This window comes from Triplophysa dalaica, chromosome 6, assembly GCF_015846415.1.
Source record: "Triplophysa dalaica isolate WHDGS20190420 chromosome 6, ASM1584641v1, whole genome shotgun sequence".
NCBI classification, from domain to species: domain Eukaryota; kingdom Metazoa; phylum Chordata; class Actinopteri; order Cypriniformes; family Nemacheilidae; genus Triplophysa; species Triplophysa dalaica.
Genome location: NC_079547.1, coordinates 20,317,043 through 20,341,770, shown reverse-complemented (window position 1 = coordinate 20,341,770; position 24,728 = coordinate 20,317,043). Strand labels below are relative to the sequence as shown.

General features: G+C 37.9%; 4 protein-coding genes across 7 annotated transcripts in view; 3 read left to right on the top strand and 1 right to left on the bottom strand.

Moving 5' to 3' along the window:
- The window catches only part of frmd4ba (FERM domain containing 4Ba), a 39,818-nt gene extending 32,762 nt beyond the window's left edge, over window positions 1-7,056 (top strand). For 3 of the 4 annotated variants that reach the window (XM_056750420.1, XM_056750418.1, XM_056750417.1), the window contains exons 17-24: window positions 63-291; window positions 455-502; window positions 604-739; window positions 1,301-1,465; window positions 1,582-2,261; window positions 3,092-3,215; window positions 4,426-4,609; window positions 5,676-5,811. In XM_056750420.1, the coding sequence (XP_056606398.1) occupies window positions 63-291; window positions 455-502; window positions 604-739; window positions 1,301-1,465; window positions 1,582-2,261; window positions 3,092-3,215; window positions 4,426-4,576 (1,533 nt within the window). In that variant the 3' untranslated portion in view covers window positions 4,577-4,609; window positions 5,676-5,811. Of the gene's footprint in view, window positions 1-62; window positions 292-454; window positions 503-603; window positions 740-1,300; window positions 1,466-1,581; window positions 2,262-3,091; window positions 3,216-4,425; window positions 4,610-5,675 lie in introns of all 4 variants that reach the window. The other variant, XM_056750419.1, reaches the window with a different exon arrangement.
- Window positions 7,057-9,007: 1,951 nt separating this feature from the next.
- arl6ip5a (ADP-ribosylation factor-like 6 interacting protein 5a) lies at window positions 9,008-11,956 on the bottom strand. The gene is made up of 3 exons (XM_056750426.1): window positions 11,685-11,956; window positions 10,386-10,603; window positions 9,008-10,131 (listed from the first exon to the last, which is right to left on the bottom strand). The coding sequence occupies exons 1-3, from the start codon at window positions 11,861-11,863 to the stop codon at window positions 9,956-9,958; spliced, it is 573 nt and encodes a 190-aa protein (XP_056606404.1). The 5' UTR covers window positions 11,864-11,956; the 3' UTR covers window positions 9,008-9,955.
- Window positions 11,957-12,980: 1,024 nt separating this feature from the next.
- trnt1 (tRNA nucleotidyl transferase, CCA-adding, 1) lies at window positions 12,981-16,365 on the top strand. The gene is made up of 8 exons (XM_056750422.1): window positions 12,981-13,067; window positions 13,293-13,439; window positions 13,925-14,118; window positions 14,270-14,408; window positions 14,519-14,645; window positions 14,869-15,062; window positions 15,149-15,402; window positions 15,572-16,365. The coding sequence occupies exons 2-8, from the start codon at window positions 13,301-13,303 to the stop codon at window positions 15,818-15,820; spliced, it is 1,296 nt and encodes a 431-aa protein (XP_056606400.1). The 5' UTR covers window positions 12,981-13,067; window positions 13,293-13,300; the 3' UTR covers window positions 15,821-16,365.
- Window positions 16,366-17,066: 701 nt separating this feature from the next.
- On the top strand, window positions 17,067-19,333 carry avpr2b.1 (arginine vasopressin receptor 2b, tandem duplicate, 1). The gene is made up of 2 exons (XM_056750425.1): window positions 17,067-18,278; window positions 18,448-19,333. The coding sequence occupies exons 1-2, from the start codon at window positions 17,411-17,413 to the stop codon at window positions 18,654-18,656; spliced, it is 1,077 nt and encodes a 358-aa protein (XP_056606403.1). The 5' UTR covers window positions 17,067-17,410; the 3' UTR covers window positions 18,657-19,333.
- Window positions 19,334-24,728: the final 5,395 nt, after the last annotated feature.

Here is a 24,728-nt window from a genome sequence, read left to right as displayed (position 1 = left end):
CAAAAAGAGACGCTTAATATTGTAGACTTCCTTGTTTACTTATTTGAACTTTGTACTTGCAGGACCCAAGCTTAAGAAACCTCGAGGGCCGCTTTGCTCTTCAGAAGAAGATTGTGGAAGCAGCAAAAAAATTAGCTTATGAAAATGAACTCTGTAAAACTGTGAGGAAAAAGCGGAGGAGAAACCTTTTGGATGCTACGAAAAAGCTCCAAGTGATCGAGAATGAAATTAATGCTTACAGAGTGAAGATTGGCAAGGAGCCCACACAAAGAGCTTCGGTCATCATTGCTGGTGAGTATCTGTTTTAATAATAGAAATTGTTGTTTTTTAGAGGCAAATATTGGGAGATTTCACATTCACTAATAAGATTAGAGAGGCTGTGTTGTGAATAAATAGTAATGTTTAGGCACACCATATAAAATTGCTCATAGAAGTAAAATCTCTCGTCTTTTAGATAATGTGAGCCTTGACAACCTTTCCGACTGCTTGACTTTGGATGATGGTGAGTATTGATGATATTTAATGCCTGGTATAAAGACTGTCCCACTTAATGCTTCAAGCTGGACTAGTTTTGTCCCCTCTTAACCATAACTTTTCTCTTAGATGACTCTTCATCGCATAGATCACGTTCCCGTTCAGTGCAGTATTCCCCACGTCCCAACTCGACAAACTCCTTTCCTGCGCAATACCATTCAGATCGCACTAATCCCATCAATGACGACAACCAGGACTACAGCGGGTGAGAATCTCATTTATAAACATACATTATTACTTCATCTTCCTTTTCTCTGCCCACGGCTGCTGTTTACCTTTGTGCCAGTCGAGCTAGTAGAGACCTGCGAGTAACAAATCAGCTCCGCATTCCTGCCTACCCCGGCCTCTCCTTCCTTCACAATCTGCTCTTATCAGCACAAACACTCACAGTGTTAAAAATAGTGCCCCAGGAATAAGCGTGTCACTGCTTGACTGCACAAACTCCGGCAATAATAGCAGAGTGGGTGGAACGGGTATATACACACAGGAAAACTGGTCTGGAAAATTTCACAGGGACAACTGAGCAATTTTAGAACGAGCCGTTGATGGAGAAGTTCAATTGGGGCGGATTGTTGGAATCTGTGAATATAATTGTAATACAGTGGACGTACACTATTGTTATTTGATCATTGTTCTTCAAAAGCATTAACTAGTAGGTGTTGTATTAGTTCTAAGATGGTAAATAGGTGGCATTCCGAGTAAAGCCCTTTTCTTTTTGCACGATAAGAACTCCACCCATAAAGCATTGTTCTTATCTGTGTTTTAGATTAAATCATGTCGAAGTCCGAGAATCTTTGGGCTATGTACATGAAGATACTTTATCAACACACAGCAGTCCCTACCATCAACCCTGCCGTCAACCCCATGATTCCCGGAGCATGCCCCCCACCCCGCAGCTTCCCCGCAATGCCTACAGCAGTATCCAGCTCAGGTAGCTAGATAAGCCCCCTCGCTTGCATGACCTTGCAAATGTCATATAGGTTGAATAAGTTATTATGTTAAGTTAATACAGTACACGTTGTTTATTTTACTGTTCTCTGCATGCAGCACTTATTTTCGGCAGCGCAGTGGCAGTCTGGAGTCACAGTCACAGTTCCTTACAGAGAGCGAGCCACCTGAGCCAGTCTACTCGGGCTCTCCTCGCCGTAGCAACAGTACCGAAATCCTCGACGACGGGTCCTCCTACACCAGCCAGTCCAGCGTAGAGTACAGCGTACCCGGCTATCATTCCCGCGCCCAAAATCGCCACAGACGGAGGCAAGGCAATATTTACGCCAACACTGGCAGCATGCCCAATCTAGCCCAGCCTCGGCATCAACCAAGCACTATGGCCTATTACATAACCGGATACCCACAGTACATGGAGCCTGAAACGTACCCAAAAGAACCGTACATGTACGAGACTGAGATGGAGGGACACTATAACGTTAACACCTCCTACCACAGACACCAGCCCCCAGGGGTCTACGGTCAGGATGAGATGGACGGTATTGCACACAACATGTATGCCACATTAAGGCCATCAAGGAACCGTCCACCATCTAGGAACGATAATGTTGCCATGAGCATGCCAAAGGCTGAAGTGGTGGAACACTTGAGGGGTTGGTATAACCGACAACACAGACAACAGGGTTATGATACGTACCGACACCCCCAGCAAAACCTCGGCTATAGGACCATATCACCTGGTTATGTACGCAGTGACAGTATGGCTTCCTACTCAACAGGTAGAGAAGAATGTTTAATTTGGCTCTAGTTGCTTTTAACATCTCCATGTTAGAAATTACATTTAAATGTTCGGGTCGTACTTTACATGAGAATTTAAAGAAAGTATATTTTGCAAGTAAGGCTGTCAAACAACTAATCTAGATAAATAGCTTTTCAGAATAAAAGTTTGTGTTCACATAATATGTCTGTGTACTGTGTGCATATGAATTTTGTATTTATAAACACATCCACACACATATTTAGCAAACATTTACATGTATTTGTTTATATTTTGGAGTTATTTAAGTTATATTTGGATTTTTATTAAGTTTTATATTTTTCTGAAATGTATACACTATGCATGTGTGTGTGTTTTTATAAATATTTCATTAATATGCACAGTACACAGGGATGTATAATGTAAACAAACTTTTATTCTGGATGCGATTAATTGTTTAACAGCTATATTTGCCAGTGTTCTTTGTGTTGCCGTAATAATGTTTTTTGCATTCTGACATAAAAACTACTTTAGTTATTTTTGTGTATTGTTGCAAATCGCAATGTTTGCTAAATGTTTTGTAATGCAAATTTAAAACTGTACCTTAAACATTTTTGTAGTGTTAAAACTTTGCCATTACCATAGTGTCACAAGGCAAAAATACAGAGCATTCCTAAATTGTGAAAATCTTTCTGCGAAATATAACTTATTTATTAGTAATTTTATGTAAAATACAACTCTAGTATTTAGATTCTTATCTGCATAGCTGTGATTCACTTTAATATGATAAATGGTAATGTTTTCTACATAAGGTTCAGCATTCATTTCCTTTTATCTTTATTTTATTGGCAGTGAGTTCAGGGAATTGGAACGGTCGAGCGGTCATGGGAATGCCTCATGAGTATGAAATGCCTCTTGCACACCATCAGTCTTATGGCTATGCCAGTCTCCATCACGGTCACTCCTTACACAGCAGGTAAGACTCTTCTGTGTTCCATCTTTGATAATTATCTCGTTAGCGTTTTACAGAACTCTTATTTAGAGTTAATTATCACCATCTAAATGCAATGCCAAGAGCCGACCTATAATAATCCCTCACACCCACAACACCTAAGTAGCCACAAAGCATCACACAAAAACAGCCTTGCACTCTTCGTCAAATGCATATTAATGCCTTTGCAACCACTTTTTAAAGTGTGATCTAGTTCATTAATGTACATGAATGTAAAATAGTAAAGAATCTAGCTGAGATATTGCTAACAATCTGCCTGACGTTTTGCTCCCGGTACCTGCTCTCACGAAATTTTCTCCCCATGACCGTTCTTTTCCTCACAGACCCGAACGTGCTTGGCACTACCCTGCCAGCCCTCCGTACTATCCTCCTCATTACTCCCAAGCTTGCTTTTCCTCCCTTCCTCCTCCTCCTCCTCCCTCTTGCTATCAGACGAAGCAGACCGGCTTATCCCCGCCTCAAACCGTCGGTGCAAAACTTGAAAGGGTTAATAATGCTTCGTTTTCTAAGTGTAGCCCCTGATAGTAAGTAGACGCCAGCGTGTGGGCTTGATCTGTCTGTACTTGCCGTTATTTGTTTTGTCGACGTCCAAGGGCGTCTGGCTTGTGTGTTGCAAAAGTTTGGCTTTCGCCTGCATGGCTTACTTTGTGAACTTGCCTGTGTTTCTGCAAACAAACGTTTAAGTTAGTTGTTCACCTATAAATGACAATTCTGTTGTTTACTCATCTTCATGGTGTTCCAGCCGTCTCACAAAGAGAGAGGATGTAAGAAACATATTACGGCTTTGTGGAGCAGGCTGTCATTCACAGAAACCAACCCACCGTGGCTTTTAAATGTCATTCAATTCAAACACGACACATCAAGACGTATCTATGACGAATGACAAAGCTGGCGCGGAACAAGTGACGTTTTGTCATGCCGTGTTTGAATCGAATGCAAGCACGAGATTTAGGGGCCAAGTTTTGGAGCTCACTATTTATTTTTGTTCCACGGAGAAAAGTCGGTCATACAGGTTTGGAATAACATGAGGGTGAGCAAAAGATTGTCATTTTAGGGTGAGCAAACCCCCATCAACAAACATCTGTGGTAGTCAACACTGTCTGGCTGTGCGACAGACACACACAAGCACTTATTATCAGTTTTATCTGACTGCTTACCCTTCCTCCCAAAGCAGCCGTGACCCCCATCTGCTGCCTCTGCCTCCTGACCCTCTTTTGGACACATTCCCACCCGAGTTCGGGTGGATGACTCCGGGCAGGAGAAGCCCGTTGCCAATGGCTTTAGAAGTGCCTGGTGCCGTTGGCAGCGATTATGCGATTTTGTAGTCATAACTAATGGCACAGACAGCACATAAAGTGGTGAGATGTGTATATATGAACCCACAATGACTCTTAAAGGCGAATCACTCAGGGGGTGCAAATCTTTTCTTGAGCTCTAAGGCTGCAGTGTTTTCCAATGCACGTTCTGCTGCATAAATCTACTCACGGGTGGTGGTGTGGTTGTGTGTCTTTTTTAAGTGGTTTTAAGGGAAAGCATGTGACTCATGCACTGTGTTTTTGATTGCTACGTGTAAGTTATGACTAGCATTTGTGTGTTTTCGTACGGTCTGCTAACACTGTGATGCATTGACTTACAGATTCTGTCCAACAAACACATTTATTAATCAAAACTATTTATTTTATTGACTGCCACATAAGGAAATAAAGCTAGTTTCTCGACCAGATATACTGAATCCCTCGTTACAAAGTGAAAAAATGCTGCAAAACTAGCTTTACAAGACATGCAAACCATTGGCCTTTAACTGGGTTTTGAGTATATCTGCTGCTTAAAGCTGCAATCCGTACGTTGGTTAGTTAATTGCGTTAAAAAAAATAATGTTGAAAATTGTAACCTTTCTTTACTTGGATTCGCAGCGGTAAGCTTATAAATGAGATAAATTATTGTAATATTAACTGTAGAATATGAATTTGCAGAAAATGGCTTAGATGAGTACGTAGAGACTGCAATTTTATTTTTTAAACAGGGATGGTGATAAAGTGTCAAGTTATGGATTGCAGCTTTTATATCTATATTGTGTAAACAGTTTCCTAAATTTGGGATTAAAATATTAGTAAGTCTTTGTCCTTTCGTGTTTTTCTTGTTAAATGTCCTCATGTGCATTTACTGTAGGAATGCAAATGGTTATTTCATCCAAAATGACAAGAAAGCAACTGAAATTATCATAAAAGTAGTCCCTACAGTCTGTGGGCCATGTTTTAAGACAGCTAACGTCATGCAAACGCTAGATGGATACAGCAGGAACTTCTTTTATTACACTATTGTGATGCTTTTACATCATTTTGGAGCTGGAATCACTTAAAGAAAAACAGCTTTTGTATTCCATTTAAAAATAAAATGTTTTATTCATTTGTTCTCTATTTGCAGATCGTACATGGACATAACCCAACACGATTCATACACGAGCAGTCCAATTGACAGCGGTTTTGACTCTGAAGACCAGCAGAAACTTTATTGGCACACAGACTCAAAACCGGGAACAATTGTGTAGAGAGGGAGTGGAAAAAATCTCACAGACTCTCATGTGCCTTGCTCTCAAAGATGGAAACACACCAGCCTTAACAGGAATGTAACCAGACAAGAGCCTTTAAACATGTGGATGGTTGATCCTGCTGGGCGACTTCTAAAAAGGGCAATGCCTTTTCTTTGAGAACTGACTTTCGGAGAGCTTCAGGTTGCAACCTTTTTAAAGTGATAGCACTTGGGTGTTAAGACTGAACTGTATTTGGACGAAGCTGCTTTGGAAACTTGGGGTGGAACTTTTAATCCTGTATTGTACAGCAGGTCGAATGGAGTGGTTGTGTTTTCAGCCAGTGTGTACAGAATAATCTCATAACACTCATGTGACTTTGAAGGATACGGCAAACATTGCAATTACAGCAGACACAGGCAAACAATAATATGAAGGATTGAGCCCGGACAAATTTATTTTGTGCTTAGCTTCACCATAATACCTTTCAGTGCTTTTTCGCCCTCTTTCATATGCTGATCTAATCTTTTCTAAAGAAAAGTTTTACTTCGTGTTCGGTTTTGTTTGAACCAGTAGTATGTGGAATGTGATTGTGCAGGAAAAGCCTTTGTATTCAGTATTTTCTCACACTAATGTCTCACTTTAAGTTTATTTACACTACAGTTGTCATTTCAGGTGCATGTGTCTGCACTTGTACACCGGTGCATCAACCAGTAACACACTGTTTTTGATTCATGTGCAACTGATACTTGAACCAATCACAAGCAGTATTACTGAGCTTGTTTTTGTGTATTCCAAGTAGTTGTCTGTCATGCCTGGGGTCAACTTTTTACTTTGCGTGAGCCAGTGCAAGTGTTATTTTTTTCTAATTCTGCTGAAACAGAGAGTGAATCTTTTTAGAAACAAACAATTTTTGGCTAAAGTGGCAGATGTAATGCGATGGCAATTGTTTTCATACATTCATTAACAAACTGCCAGGTAGAGTACAAGTAATTCTAGGCGTTTATAACTGCACTTTTGAACTGTAATGGATTTTGCTCAACTCTTAAGATTGGAACTATGATGTAGCGCACAGTTTTTTTTCTTTTTCCAACAGAAATGTAAATGTATTTGTAAATAATGTAAAAAGTTTGTTACATTTTTCACCTTTTAGAAAGATTTGTTTTTATCATTTGGAAAAAATTGTTTTGAAAACATAATATATAGTTTGGATTTGTCAAGCTGGTTCTTAGAAAATTCTCTACAAAAATGTAATGGGAATTAAAAAATACAAAAATCCATTGTCTTGTTTTTCAACATTTTAATCCTTTTTTGAACAGGAATGATTTTATATACTGCTTGTATCAAACTTTTCAAAAGTTCTTATATAATAGTATGCATGAAGAAGTCATTTAAACCATGTGCAGCTAGGATGACGTCAGGAATAACAAAATCTTGTTGACAGCCATTCAGTAAACAGCAGGGCTAGTTATTACAATTTAAATCGTTTTTAATAGTTTAGCACTCGCATCCAAAAAAGTGATTTTGTGAAGTATAAAAGTTCTGCATACAGAGACAAAAACAGTACGATGGTTTGCTCAGATAAGTAGTTAATTGCTTCAATTGAATAAAATGCTTCTAGGAAAATAAAACCACAGTAATGGTTGGGCATTGCTGATTTGTGTTTCTCTCACTTGCTTTGAGGGCTTTGTCATTATTTTCATTGTTACGTTCACATGTGAAGAATCAAACCAGTTGAACATGTTATGGCACTCAAAGAGCACGAGCCACTCCCCTAAAGATAAGCAAAGATATATATCCAGTTGCCATGGTGTCATGTGTTCACACTGTGAAGTAACAACAGTTTACTTGCTTTTTATATGTACCTTTGATAAATGCTTCCAATTTAATACTTCAATGTCTATTTGTAGAGAAAATAACAAAACACAATTTGAAGAGCATGACTGACAATAACCCCCTTCTAAGTTTGTGTTGAGTTGTCTAAAACAATCTTGTGACCCTTGTGCATGTAGATTTTATGCGTCAGGCAGATTCTTTGATTCAAAGCGTCAAGGTATAGTTTTTATCTGTGTTGCCAGGGAATTTAACCCATGACGTTCGCTTTACCAACTAAACAGAAACCACTTTACTGTGGCCTTTGATCTGCTAATAAAAAAATATGTTTGATCAGTGTATATTAAAGCAATAAACCCCAAGAAGCAGTGGGTTACAGTGCATTTTATAACATCTAAGGGCGTTGTGCTAAGGGCATGCTTTTATAAAACGGTTAATCCAAATGCTTAGCAAGGTTTCATAAAATAAAGTAAATTAAATGATATTTTGGCTATGGGGTGTGGTCAGCCGTTATATATCGGGGTATTTTATAACTGCTTAGAACTACGCTCAGCCAATCAGAATCAAGCACCAGAACTGACCGTTTTATAATTTATATTACAGTAATGAGAAAAACAAAACCAAATCCTGCACACTATAAATCCTTGCAAAAAATATACAAATACATCTACATTGTATGTTTTTGCCAGGATTTGTCCTTTTCAAACATATGAGAATTTGGAGGAATAAGTTCATATAAAATAGCCAGACATTACTTTAGATTTTACAGTAAAATGTGATCTTCACCTCAAGTTCAACTCCGCGAGAGATCGCAAGATAATATTTTAAGTGCACTGTACAAGTACCTTTAGGAAAAGTATCTGCCAAATGCACAAATGTATAAAAACACCCTGAAATTCAGCCTGCTTGAAGTACCTCTCCCCACCCCCTCGTGTGATCTCACCTCAGAGAAAGACACAGAGGTTTTGTTCTGATGAACTGTGTCCCAAGGCTGTTTGCCCTTCACTCTTACTGAAGTGTAATGAGATGTTTGCACTGCAGCTGTGCTCCTCTGTCTAACCTCCTCTAGCTCTCGTAGACACCAGCTGTGCCAAACTATCACAGAGGTCATCCCCAGCTGACACAAACCTTATATTAGACTACCTTGTATTCCGTTTGTCAAGTGGGTTTCCGATAATGCGCCTTACCTAACCATGTCAGAAAACTCTTTTATCCACCTGTTTGCAATGTAATGTAACCATACTGTATATACAGCGACACCACTAGTGAACCAACATGTTATAACCATTCACAGTTTGCTCTCACAAGAGATTGTTGCTATAATGTGGTTGCCTTTTTATCAGTTACTATTTTCATATGCATTACTTGACAGTATTTGCAAAAAAACAAAAACATGTGATATCACATTTGGTTTTATTATCTTTTGCATAGATTGATGTAGACAAAGATTAGTACAGCATTACTAAAAATTCAACAAATACCACAAAGATTGAGTTATTACACCTTGAGGGTTAAAGTGGATAGTTCACCCAAAACTGAAAATTCTATCATTATTTACTCGCCCTCATTATTTTCTTTGTTCTGCGAAATACAAAGGAAGATATTTGCAAAAATGTCAGTAACTAAACATCTCATCCCCCATTTACTGCCATATAGCAGGGTAAACAAATACTATGGGAGTCAAAGGGGGATGAGATCTGTTTGGTTACTGACATTCTTCTCAATATATTCCTGTGTTTAGCAGAACAAAGAAATTTAAAAATGGTAAATGATGACAAAATTCTATACCTTTGAGGTAATAACCATGATTTAATAAGCTCATTTAAATAACTGTGTGATCTGCATATTATTGCACAACACATAACACTGCAAACATTTGAATATTGCATAAAACTGATGACATTTTGATTTTGTATGACACTATAACATCACCTTGGTTTTTTCACAGCGTGGAGATTAAAATCAGAATGGCACCCACACATTGCTGACCTCATAAATACATGACCTGAAATGTAAACAAATCTGTGGTTCGTCACATCATGTAAATGTAAAAATACAGATTCCCAGCCTGTCATTTTCCCACAACATTTCCATTTTATCTTCATTTTAATTATATGCGCAATAGACATTTTCAGGTTTGACTCATATTCATGTTTTGTAAAACTGTTTAAAATGTTCCTGATATTTCCAGGTTGTGCAAAAACATGGGAACCCGAGTACACTGAGGACGCCAAGAAGCTCAACGTGCATGTTGTTGAGAGAAATACAGTAGATTTTACAAATTGCGCCACTTGAAAACATTTCTTCATTTATTTGTGAGAACATCAGAAAGGAAAAATATTGTTTATTCGTTGAGTTTGCTCTCCAGAAAGCTTTGAACCTTACTGAGGTTCTCTTCTTGTTGCCCCAGTGCTTCAAGTATGATACTCATGGGTGATTTTTTGAGTCCTGCACTTTCCATCTTATTCTCCAGTTTGTTTTTCATGTTCCGGAGGCGGAGTGATGCATGTGCGAAGATCACTGAAATGCAAAATGACCACAAAAAAAATGAGTTTTACCTCTTGTTTAATATCTACGTCATGTTAGCTCTATGACTTAAATTACATAGCAGTTACCAAATCCAGAATGATTTTGCACAGACATACTTCTAATGAGATATGTCACATTATTTCTTAACACATATTACCATCAACTGACAACAGACTGGTTTCTTTTGCTTTTACTTCTAAATTGTAAGCACTGTATGACATTGACAATATTTCTCATACACTTACAAAGAAGCGGTAGCTTAATGCCAAGCAGGAACACCATGACTCCACCAAAGAGTGACATAAGGAGGTAGCTCACCACCAAGACTAGGAAAACAAATAAGGTAGGGTTGTCCCTTTTGAAGCTCTTGATCATTGCCTTGTTCTCCCCTGCCCATACAGAGCCAATGATGACTGAAGTGATCACTGCTCCGCCGGTGAACATGCCAACAGGATTCCATAACCTGCGGAGATAGAATTGTACAGTGATAGGAAGTTAATAAAACTAAAATTGTGTTAATTCAAAGGCTGCATCAATGGTGACACCTACTGGTTATAACGTATAAGTACATGAGCATACAATGCTTGTTTTAAAACATAATAAAGCCCCAAACAACTCAAATTCATGCTTGTTGGTTTAGACTTTTATTAGTGTTTTAACGAAATATTAATATTAATAATAAAAATATATTAATATGAAAATATATATATTTAAAGCAGGTCAGAGAAACCTCATGTGTTCATCACATCTACTGTTAACAACTTAAAATATATCAAAATACTTTGTGCCACTATTAACATTATGTATTTGAGCAGTTTTTAATTCCATTGGGATTGATGTTGGCATTATAGTGGCATGCTATTGTATTACCTAATGCATTCATGTAAGTGTTGCTTCAGTGTTCAAACTTTTTGGGCTACTGCATACCAACTCTCATTGGTCAGTGCCATGAGTTTCCCCCTTTGTTATTGTTCAGTCTTAGCAACTGGTTTGAACATTTCACCAAATCCCCAGACATAGACTAGCCCTCCAGATTACTGACACCGCTGTCCAGATATACATAGATACACATTAGATCATGTTCTAAATTAGATATAAAACATTATTCTTTAACTTGAGCACATGATACAGACAATGTCTAAGGAATAGTCACTTGTCTTATGCACAACATTCAATTCCTTATAGTGATGGTGCCAGATGCCACACCATGGTGATGAATGATTACCATTCACTTACCATGGTATTTACTTTTAGTCAAAAGAAGAATACCATGGTTTTACCTGTAAGAGTAACATGGCACTTTTTGTTAGTGTTATATTATAAGAAGAAAGCACTTTCAGTACAGTACAGTATTTATATTTATCGTCAACGTCACGTTTACCAAATATGACCCATTGTTCACGTTGACATGCCCAAGAGATGTTTACAATACTCTTTCAAAGTGTGACATTAATCGAATACTGCAATCGATTTACAACCCACATTATACACACAACATGCATGAGGTTCACTGACGACACATTTTGTTATCGACGAGCACTTACCCTACAAGCATGAAAATAACGATGATCACTAACAGATAGTTTGTCTGATAGTACAAAAGATTGCTGACCACCCTGTTGTTCCATTTCGCCAAATCTTGAGTGTCTGGTTTGGAGAAACGCTCTGAACCTGGGAAGAAATCATCCAAAGATCTCAGAGGAGCGATCTCCACTTTAGCCATTAAACAACTTTAACCGGACAGGAGCCGTACAACTGTCTGTCACTACTTTTGTGCCACTTCCTCTCGCGATGTCATTTGGGTTCATATGGGCGGTTACTTTAATAGTAAACAAAGTGAACCGGAAGCTGCGATGTTTTTTCCTTCCGTATTCTGACACATTTCCGAGATAAAATGAATTTCAGTGGAGAAAATTAGTGATTGTTTGATAGTTTCAAATTAGATCTGGAGAATTCTTGCGACTTTTGTGGTGTAACAAACGAATCTGTGAGACATCTTTTCTTTGATTGTATATATTAAAAAACGTTTTGGTTTGACGTCTCAAATTTAATAACTTCAGTTCAAATGGAACTTTATGATGTCATATTTGTTTTTGTACAAGATACCATTGATTATAAAAGTATAATATATTTTCTGGTACAACTTTTTATTTTTCTTCAATATCAGTCATGTGAAAAAATGGGCTTAAGAGAAGCCAAATTTGAAACTTTTTTTTAAGAAATATTATATCAATATAAAAAACAAAAAAAAGACTTACAAAGCACTATGTAATTTTCATTTATGTACTTATTTTTTTTTAATCCATGACATAAATTGAGTTTTGTATGTTTTTACACTTTTGTACTATAATAATAATAAGAATGGTAAGTCTATAAACGCCAAAAAATTTGACAATTAGTGGGCGTGGCCTGCCTTTTCCACTGCGATTTGATTGGATGTGTAAAACAGCTGTTGCATTGATTTTGATATTAGTTGAAGTGGAGGGCGGAAGTGCATTTTCCGATTCTAACTAAATATTATGAGGGTACATGAATTTTAAGTAGAAAATGACCCACATTGATAAGGTATTTGCTATAAACGCTGCAATATTTAAGGAAAAAATAAAAATGGTAATTTTACTGGGACTTTAAGTTTGAAGACTTGATACAATCGACAACCAGATAATCTTAATATTATCACATCGCATCCTTGCCCATTCACAAAATAATTAACAAAACATTTACTATCTGATTAAATTACGTAAAATAAACGTTTTACGCGCACAAGATGGGCGGGACTTTAAAAATCTAATCCAATCAGCAATCTTCATTGCTTGTTCTCGCTCCTTATGCGTGCTTCCCGGAAATGCTGTGTGAGACGTGGCTCCGCCTATTCTTGCTGTCATGGCTGAACGCGGTGCAGTAAGGTAGTTTTTCGTCTGCTTCAGGTGAATATATATGTATATATACATATTTGACATTTCATGTGTTTGTGTTCATTGTTTAGGAACCACAATTATAGTCATTCGTAGTTTGTATAATTTTTATGTGCCGCTAAACCGAGTTGCCTCAAAGAGTGTCTCACAATCATTTGCATTTAACTTACAAAACATAGTTATCTTTGTAACGGGGATATTAGATGTCATACTGACGCCATTTGTTTGTTGTTTCAGTATCACAGATGTGGGCTAGAGTATTTCTGCGTCCCAAGCTGTTCAACCGAGTTCATCTCACGCGGAGTCTGAGGTCATTCATCACCATGCAACTGAAAACTAAAGAGTTAAAATCTTTATTCACTGAGGGGCTTGTTAGCCTTGCGGGTAAGTTCACTTAATATTCATTCAAAATGTTAAATAGCTAACATATTGCCATATTATGCTATTTGTTTTGTAAGAAATGTACAGTGATTTTAAATATTGTTTGACAAATATTTAGACCAAGGTCGTGGGTTGGATCCCAGGGGATTGCACATACTTAGAAACAAATGTATAGGACAATGCAATGTAAGTCGCTTTGGATAGAAGCGTCTGCCAAATGCGTAAATGTAAATTAATATTTATATAAATGATGTATCAGTTGTTGAATGCTTTTAATTTTTTAAGGGCTTTTCATGTACCCTGTACGTTTGTTTGGTGCTTTTCATTCATTTTCCAGTACAAATAATTCATAAAAAGTCAGCAGTTCCAGACAACTCATGTAATAAGTATTTATAAACAATACATTAACAAATGTCTACCAAACTATGTTTAAGCATTAGACTTTAAAATAAGCAGATGTATTAATGAACTTCATTCTAAATCCTCAGAAATATTTGAAAAGCAACAGTTTGAGCTGAGAATCGCAGGAGGTGCTGTGCGGGACCTCCTGTCAGGAAAACGGCCTGAAGATGTGGATTTTGCCACCACTGCCACACCTGAGGAGATGAAGACCATGTTTCAGAAAGCAGGAATCAGAATGATCAATAACAAAGGGGAGAAGCATGGGACCATCACTGCCAGGGTACTATTCAGCTGTTTGGATTAGACCCACATACAGTATTTGTGCCTGTGTGCACCCTGATGCATCCTGTCTACCCAGAAATTCTTTCTTTTGTTGGGTAATCTTCATATGAGTTTGGCTGTTCGTCTGACTTTGTATATTGGTTGTGTAGCTTCATAATGAAAACTTTGAGGTGACCACTTTACGAGTGGACGTACAGACAGACGGGCGGCATGCAGAGGTGGAGTTTACCACTGACTGGCAGAAAGATGCCGAGCGCAGAGACCTTACTATAAACTCCATGTTCTTAGGTAATGTATACCATTTTAAATTTATATGAATGGATTCCTTGTTAATTTGATGTTGGCCATTTCAGATTTTTTAATACACAATTTTGTATTCTTGATTTGTGTATGTACAGGGTTAGATGGAACTCTGTACGATTATTTCCAGGGCTATGAGGACCTCAAGAACAGGAAAGTACGGTTTGTCGGCAGCGCTTCACTAAGGATCCAGGAGGACTATCTGCGAATTTTGAGATATTTCAGGTACTAGAAAAAAAGCAGACGAAGCAAACTCTAAATTAGTTGATTAAAAAGATGATCGGTCATTCGTTTGACACTTTTTACCTTGAGAAAGGTTGTCAGTTTATTATCTCGGTGTCAATTTGTGGTTAAAAAATATTTAATGATGGACAATATCTGTTCATTTCCACTATATTTAAATGGACGATGTGGTTTATCGTTTATGTTCCTATCATACTGGCTGTAGATTCTACGGGCGGGTAGCAGCTGAACCTGGACAACATGAACCTGAAACTTTGAAGGCAATAAGAGATAACGCGAATGGATTGGCTGGTATCTCAGGGGAGAGGATCTGGGTGGAACTGAAAAAGATGGTGGTTGGACATCATGCTGGTCATCTGCTGGAGCTCATCTATGAGTTGGGTTTGCCTCAGTATATAGGTGAGAATCAAGAAATAAATGCGAATGTGTAAATGTCACACAAAATCATTTGTTGTAGTACAGACTGTTTCCGTGCTTTTATACAGGTCTTCCAGTAGATGGCAATGTAGGAGAAATGAAGCAGATCTGGCAGAGAGCATGCGATGGCTCTCCTAAACCCATGACCATCTTGTCCAGTCTGTTTCGAACCAAGGAGGATGTGGAAAGACTAGATCTGCGTCTAAAGGTTTCCAGAGAAGAGAAAACCCTTGGAATCTTTCTAGTCAAGTACAGACGGGACCTTGTTAAGGGGAGAGATGACCATGACAGCCTTAAACCCTACACAGATTTCATCATTGATGTATGTACATTTTTATAAGCTCCCTATCATATGTTTCACACAAAATAAGTGTTGAATTATTAGTTGCTGTACTTCAATTGTTGCCCTTTTGTTTTAATAAACAAAATACAAATTTTCAAAACCTCATTTTTGTATTTTTAATTGAAATATCTCATTTGTCTAATTTCAGTCTCGAGAGCTGGACACAAAGAGTAAAGTACTGGAGCTTCTGAAGTATCAGGGAGAAAAGAAAATCTTTAATGAGCTCAGTAGGTGGTCCATCCCCCGTTTCCCAGTCAGCGGGCATGACCTACGCAAGCAGGGCATCACCTCAGGCAAAGAGATTGGCACCATCCTTCAGGAGCTCAGGGACACGTGGAAGAAAAGCCGCTATCAGATGGACAAAGAGGAACTCCTGGCCACGCTCAATACATCCTGATACAAGACTACAGATGTACTGTACATGTTCAGCGTCCACACGCTAACACAAGTAAGAGGAGTAAAGAAACCATCAGGGCCATCTGTAGCGTATGTATTATAATTTAAGATGCAGAGAATGTCATCGTCACATTTAAAACACTGTTACAAATGGTATGACATACATAGACAAACACTTTTTTAGGTTTTGCTAACTACGCATGAAGTTGTTGATTCTTTTTCTCTGTAAATGGCAATTTAGTTTGACAAGATCGTCTTGGATTAATATTTGTTTAAATATGCAAGTTGAGGGTTGAAAAGATGCAAAGTTCATTTTGTTCATTTGATGCAGAATTTTGCCCTTTGGTAATTGCGAAGTGGTGTAATTACAAGGAGGTAATTTAGCTGTCTCTCAGTGATGAGATAAGATCACTTTCATGAAGCCGTAGCCATGGTTTCATTATGAAGAAAAATTATGTTCCTCTTCTCAACGGTTCACGGTTGTTAGAAGGTTATGTAACCAATTCTCCAGGTGTTTACTTTGAAATAAAGTAGCACACATCTCTTCTTACTGTGTGATGTTCTATTCAGTGGGTAGGATTCATTATATTTTGAGTGTTGTTCATCGTTAATTAATTTTCTGTTATTCACAACTCACTAAGTTTTTGGTTATAGTAGCAAAATGCACTGGATTATAGAAGTATTGGTCAAGTAAAATGTATTCCCAGAAAGTGAGTGACTGGAAAAGGAGTCTTGCTGTATTGATTCTATACCCTTTTGTTTCTAAATCCCAAGTTTCCAGGAACACACAATCATTCCGGCCTTGATAAACATAAACATGTTTAAGTTAATGTGAATCGAGATGAAAAAGTTAAGATATCCATTCCATATGTTATTATTTGCAAACAATCATCAAACGCCCATTCTTTTTATTCATCTACATTTGACATGTTAAAAGGTCAAAAGGAGTATACTCAAGATATTTAATGTTTTCACACTTGACTTGGTGAACAGAAATGAATACTGTCTTAGAACATATTAAAAAAATACTTTAAATATTGTCAAACACAAATTATAATACATCCCTGCTGGAAAGAAAACAACAATCAGAGAAATTCTAGTTGGTTTAATGGGTACAATGGGAATTTTATTGGTTTTAATGGAGCTATACTGGACCTTCTGGATTGGTGAGATGTTGTCCTGGGGATGGGAACCATTAGAACACCAACAAACTGGGTAAGGCCCAGAACACACCATGGTTTTAATGCCATTTGTAATGGAAACCATTTTTATTGTTTTGCAGGGATTTGCAGGTTGTTTTATTATACATTTATTTTCCTTGTACGCCGATTTCATTGTGCCTCTTTTAATTCAGCACATCACGCCTCACCAACGTGTGTGCTTCATGCCATACTGAGTGCGCAAGTGAAAAAGCCCCTCCTTCCGTCACCTAATCCCACATATAAAAAATGTCAAGCCTTACCTTTATCTAACCACGCGCATGAGAAATGTGAAAACGGTGACTCTTGTATCCAGACGGAATGCGCCCTCAAAACATGAACTTTCCTTGATTTCCACCTTCCATATAGTCTCTTAAAACGTTACGTAGAAAATGTCTCACTATAGTTTGAACCTTAGCAACGTGAGTTTGGAGTTGGAAGCGACGGGAGATGAACCCCGTGATGAATATCTGGCGCAAATAGAGATCGCGTTGCTCAGCTTTGTATTTCTGTGCGCGGTGATGCTGAACTGCGGTTTGCTGCTGGCGCTCTGGAGGGGGAGGCAACAGGTGTCTCGGATGCGCGTGTTTGTCACGCATCTCTGTCTGGCCGACCTGGTGGTCGCCTTCTTCCAGGTGTGTTCTCAGCTCATGTGGAAGTTGACGGACCGCTTTCTCGGTCCCGACCTGGTATGCCGCTCGGTCAAGTATCTTCAGGTCGTGGGCATGTTTGCGTCCACTTACATGATAGTAGTGATGACGGTAGACCGTTACCAAGCGGTGTGCAACCCTATGGTGACTTTCCAGAGAAGGCGAGCGCGCTGGAACCTGCCAGTGTGCGTCGCGTGGGCTGTATCTTTTATTTTAAGCATCCCGCAAATCTTCATTTTCTCCCGGGTTCAGATCGCCCCGGGTGTCTTTGACTGTTGGGCAGAGTTCGATCAGCCGTGGGGACTTAAAGCGTACGTGACTTGGACGACTCTGGTGATATTTGTTCTGCCTGTTATAACTGTCATGGTGTGCCAGGTGCGCATCTGCCGTGCGCTTCAGATTAACGTGTATATGAAAACGCAGCAGCAGAGGAAAGATGGAAGCTCGAACCCCCCTTCCTCCAGAGCCAGCAACGTGGTATCCGTGTCCAAATCTCGGATAAAGACTGTGAAGATGACGGTGGTGATTGTGCTGACCTACACCATTTGCTGGGCTCCGTTTTTTACAGTGCAGATGTGGTCTGTGTGGGACGCCTCGGCTCCAACTGGAAGTAAGTGGAATAAACATATTCAGGATGATTTTAAACATTTAATTGCCCTTTAATGTTCCGTACGTGTCCGCTAGCTGTGCGCAAAGCAATGGTTACGCACATCATTGCGCACTCCCTTTGAAAATTGATATTAATAAACAAGGTCTAAACTATGTTTATTTTATTTCAGACGGCACCTTTACTGTCCTCATGTTACTGGCAAGCCTGAACAGCGTGGCCAATCCTTTTATCTACCTTGTTTTTACAATGAAGTCCCCAAAACTGTTAGGGGTTCTACTGTGCACGGAGGACAGCAATGGGAAGGAGTCATTGCCTGAGGAAGCCACAGTGGTCAGCTCTCTTCATATGAGCTCTAAAAGCCCTTCTGACATACGGTGATAAAGTTTTCCTGGAGCTCAGTGGTAAGAGCATTGCGTTAACGACGCAAGGTTGTGCGTTCGATCCCAGGGGATTGCAAATACCTGTAAAATGTATAGGATAAAGCAATGTAAGTGGCTTTGGATAAAAGCGTCTGCCAAATGTGTAAATGTAAATGTAAAGTAAGAGCACTATCAGAGGTAACATCTAAATACTCCGGTTCCACTGTATATATTGTATACTTATATGTAATAAAACCTCACAACTCAAAAGGTTCGTGATCAATTTAAAATAGTTTCCATAGGACAATTTAGCACTTAAAGGTAATGGATTTAATACCTAGGGAATAGCATAATGACACTTTTTTTAAACACACTGTAAATTGCTTTGGATAAGATTGTCTCTCAAATGTGTAAATGTACATTTTAAGGTTACCCCCTGCTTGTAAAAGGCACGTGTTAGAATGTCATTAAGTTGTATATTATAATTCCTTTATTTTACTGTACAATACAAACAAAGCATCGGTGTTGTGCAGATCAGATTCAAGAAGAGTGTGAATACACACGGGGCTGTCGTAGTATCATATTAAGACCAAATAGTCTGGTGTGGTAAAGCTAGAAATTAGAATTATGATAGGCCTATTATGAAAATGCTTGTACATGCTGCTCTATCTGTTTCCAATAAAGTGCATTAATATATGACTCCATCTGGCATTGAAATACACGTTCAAAACCACTAAGTAATTTTAAGCCACATAAAATATTAAGGTCATAAGGAGAGAAAAAACGTTTAAAGATCACCAGGCACTTAAAGCACATACAACCTACAGTTTTAGTTTCAGTTCAGTGATGTCCTTAGTGGATACTTAAAAGTTGTGGTCTCATTCTTTTCTGTAGTGATGACGGATCACAGTCAGCATTGTTTTGCATTCAGCAGTTTCTGGCATAAATTTTCACATGAAAATGTACAAACTTTTAAACAAGACACACATTTAAATTAAAACTCTGTTATTATTATTCTCTATATTGATTATCAGTACAAATTAGTGTAATACTGATAATACAAGATATGTGATAAGACATGTTTGCACAGCAGATCTAAACTGACCGGGATTTTACAAAGCTGGCATTTAGGATGTAGTAAAATCATAACAAAAAGAACAGTAAGTAATAAGAGCATCAATTAATAAAATCAAAAGCACTTTGGCTGCCATAAAGCTTCAAGTGCTATTGAGAAAAACATTGAGTTGCAATTAGACAATTCACATTTCTATGCCATTATTTATGTCTTGCCAGTTTCATGTCATATCTTTACATCTACGTCATCAAAGTCGAGCATAAAAGCATTTTTAATAGCTAGTCTGTTGTCAGATGTTCTTGACCTACTTGTGAATATGTGAAAAGCATGCTTTTAAAGTATTTGCCGGTAGGTCAGACATGTTCTGCTAATGTATTGTGGTTTGCAAAATGGAGGCACATGTCCTGTTGTAGGTCCATTTTAAGGCTCAGACGGAAGTCTTAATATATGAGGCAACAGTGAATGAGCTTTTTACTTACAATGTGCATCCGGCAAATATGTCTGTGAAGCTGTTTTCCTGAGAAAGACCCATATTTTTGTACACAGAGAAAAAGTGAAAGTGATAAAAGTGATCATAATAGTGTTTATGCACCTTATTCATGTTCAAAAATGTATCCAAACATGTATCCATATTTTCCATTTCTCCAAAAACAAACTATAAGTGCTTCTTAACATCTTGTCTAAAATCTTTAGGGTTTTCATATCCGAGACTACAGACTCCAAAAACAGCATGTCTTATATTTTGTGAAGGTACAGCCAGTCAGACTTCAAAATGGAAAACCGATTTTCTATTTATGAGAAATTAACATGGGTGAGAGTTTATTTGTGTTGTCAATTACTCATGTGAACCGTTTTCAACACATCTCTTTGTCTGCTTTCATACCTGTTCAAAGAAGGCATCAGTATGGCTGTGATTCTTTTAAAGAATGGTACCAAATTTGACTTAAGTCCTTCATCCCCACTGGTTTATTAACAATAAAGTATACAACCTTTTCATCAAGCTGCTTTTCCTGCTGTTGACATCCATCGAACGTTTCTGTTTTGCACGGTTCTTAAAGCTAAAAAAGGTCAGAATTTTTTCTTTATTTTAGAAACCTTTGTCTAAAATGTTTATTGAGGAACCAAAATTTTTTCTTTTTATGGCACTTTTGTGTAATAAAACAAAAAAAATGATAAGAGTCATGTAGGGCTAAACGATGGTTTGCAAATTGTTCCAGAAATAACAGTGAACAATATTCTAGAATGTGTTTAAACTTTATGCTGACCATCATAAGTTATTCTTTCAGATGTCGACTGGAAAATTGTGCACACGTTATTCGAACACACGGAAATGTTGTTGACATTGTTGAACTCAGAGTTCAGCTGTTGTTACTCTGGTGGAATAATTGCATTTGCCAAGCTGACACTCAATTATTAAAACTGCCTCCTCTGATATTATAAACATTATAATCATATTACAAACATTCTATTCATTTACATAAACATTCCTAGACATGTGGTCAGACATTGCGAAATGTTCTTCCCTTGTGGTTTTCAGAAAGGAGCTAGGCATTAATGCAAGATTTGAAGCGTTCCAAAAACATCATTCAAATGTAAGTAAAAACCAAGCTGAAATATCAGATAATAGCACACTTTTGAAACCATTCATGCAGGAAGCCAGTTCTACCTGATCTTACCCTCGACAATGAAAAATTGGTTTTCAGGTTGATTCGGTCATGTTAATATCATGAACTTAAGAAAATTCAAACACCTGACGAAACATTTTATAAAATTTGTTCATGTATTGCAATTAATTGTCAAAGGGGTAAATGACATGGCTAAAACGAATATAATCGTTTGTTTTAGATGTGATGCAATATGTATGCAAAATTTAAGATTAAAAAATGTTGTATTTCCAGATACCGTGCATGTTTGTATCTCTTCTTTCCCCCGCCTCTCTGAAACGCGCAGATTTTTTACAAAGCTCACCGCTCTGAAAAGCGAGGTGTGCCATGATTGGCCAGTTACCCAGTGCATAGTGATTGGTCGAATACTGCAAGCGTGTGACGGAAATGTAACGGCTCTTACCATACAAAGCAATCGTACCGACATGTACGCCCACCTTACTTGCGTGTACATTTGGGCGGTCTTAGTCAAATCATACCACGAACTGACGTAGATTTGTGGCGGTGTGGATACACGAGGCGTTTCAGGCAGTTCTGGGTGAGCATTCACTTTTACACAGAATGCATCTTTTGTTCTTACACTTTAATATTTGCAATTTCACGTGTCTAATATATGCATGGGCAACTTATAACACACCAAAGAGACAGAAAAAACATTACCCCTTTAACATATTTTAACCATATGCACACAACAATCTGATTTATTTTTAGTGAATGACATTCACAATTTTGAAATTAAATTATTTGTAAAATACTATGTATAGTTGTGATTTCAAAAACTGCAACAGCATTAATGCAAGTGTCTTAATGTACCAGAATGAGAATATGTTTGTTTTTGATTCTCAGAAAACCCTTTGACTCCACTAATGTGTGCATGTTCTGCATAAAGGTGCTGCTACTATTTATTGCATCCCATCAATTTTTCCATCAGACAGTTCCTCCACTGCCTGCTGTGGCTGATTTACATGTATTAAAGGGTCAACAAGGTTTGCACAATACTGTAAACGGTCGCCTCTGTTTAATGTGCATAAGAACCAGTGGCTGTCAGACGCCAAAAAAATCACCATTTAACCATTAACCACAAAAACTTCTCTCTGCTCAGTTTTGCCATGAGATACTTTTCACTGTGAGGATTTTCCATATGTGCAAGTGAAATGACAGCTATTCCAAAATGACCACAAATACATGTACGTTTTTGGCATTTAACAGATTCTAAAGCGATGCACAGTGCATCCAAGCTATACATTTATAAATACCTGTTCCATAGGAAAACCAAGGCTTGTGCCACGCTAAGTGACAGCAAGGCTGGTCATTATAGTTTCTCGGCGGACGCTAATTTTCTACATTCAAGGCAATGGTTTGCAGCATCTGAATGGGACGTTACATAACGCAGCAATCACAACACGACCCTGAACGTTTCAATTTGTGCTGTAAGGCAGCCTGGCCCCGACTGTACTGTGTAACAACTGTAACAATGCAGCTGTTGTTTTCTGCCCTCTTCTTCTTTTTTTCTGACGATGGTCGCTTAAAACCGTCTAATAAACATTTTTTTGGGGAGCAATGCATTCGCCAGTTTCAATAGATGGCTAAACCTGGTGGATAAACTAGCCGTGGTAGGTTGTATGGACATTTTCATTTACAGTAAGTCATTTAGCAGATGCTTTTATCCAAAGTGACTTACAGAGAGTTCAGGGAGAAATAAGCGATATGTCATACAGGAGCCATAATACAATAGGTGCTAATACAAAGTTACTGGTTTCAACAAAATCTAGACCACTACCTTGGTGGCATAGTACAGTACATAATATTGCATGTTACTAATTTCAAAATGTTCACATGCAAAACAGATATTGTTTGTTTCATTAATACTGTATATTATGATGAAAATGACAGAGAAATCGCTACATGATGTATTTTTTTTAGTTATTCCTGCTAAATAGCTCCATGGAAAAATGCAACAGATGGGTGAATATACCAAGCAAGGATTGATTTTTCTTCTTAGAAAAGCTGAATCTTTTTTATGTCTGCTGTCACCATAAGTGCTGGCATTGTTATGGATTTCAGAAGAAAAAATGGATCAGTGTTTTTTATTGACACACAGTTTTGAAATTTCCAAATAAGCTTTGAGCATTTTTGAACTTGCTCAGAAAAAGCATGAAGGCATTCTAGGCATGCGCGTGTTAAAATTAATGAACTTAAATTCCCAACATAAATGTGTGCATGTTGTGTATAATTGCAAACCTATTTAAATAAAGATTATAGAGTATAATACAGCCATATACAGTATATCAATACTAGTCACATTTTCGTACACTTTTTTGCACGGCTAATCTTTATTTTTGTGCACAGGTGGTTTTTTTGGTACTGTTCAGAAGACATGTGTCTTATCCTCAAAAGACATTTTCTTGCGCTAATAAGACATTTCTTTTGGATACTGTACCGGTAAATGGACACGGGGTGCAAAACTTGCAGTATTCAGTATGATAATGAAACAGTGTGTTCAATTTGATTCATGCAATTATTATTTTTATTTACCTATAGTAAAGGTGCATTCTTAAACACACAGTGCATTATCTTTAGCTATGTTAGTAAGAAAAACATAATTTTACTGTACTGTAGATTCTTACATCATACCTAATTATACCTAATGTACTGTATTAAAATGTGTGTGGGACTGCTTTTAAGTTTTAAAGGCATAGTTCACCCACGAATGAAAATTCTCTCATCATTTACTAATCCTTGTCATTCAAACCTGTATGACTTTCTTTCTTCTGCAGAACACAAAAGACGATATTTCAAAGAATGTTGTTAACCAGCACCCATTGACTTGCATTGGTTTTGTGTCCATACGAGTGAATGGGTGCCGGCGCTGTTTCGTTACCAACTTTCTTCAAAATATCATTTTTTTGTGTTCCGCAAAATAAAGAAAGCCATACAGGTTTGAATTGAAAAGAGGGTGACTGAATGATAACAGAATTGTCCTTTGTGGGAGAACTATCCCTTGAAGAAGTAGAAAGTAATTCAACGGATCATCACATTTGGACCTTCTCCCATACACAGACTTTTGGCAGCTTTTTTCAAGAATGTGAAAAACTTTCTCAAGGCAACAGGCATCCCCACTTATTTTCCCTCTGAGGATCTGTATGAGTTTGTGTATAAGAGGTGCGAGAGAAAAAAACTTTTCAAGCCAGTTTGATCGGATTCCTTAAACTCCCTGGAGACATACTTATCCCCTGTACCCTATAGACACGTGTTTGCAGAGATCCCAGAGATGAATTCTATCTGTGACTAGACCCTCAATGCTCAGCATGTAAAAATGTAAAACAGAGGTAGCCATACAGAGTGACCTTTC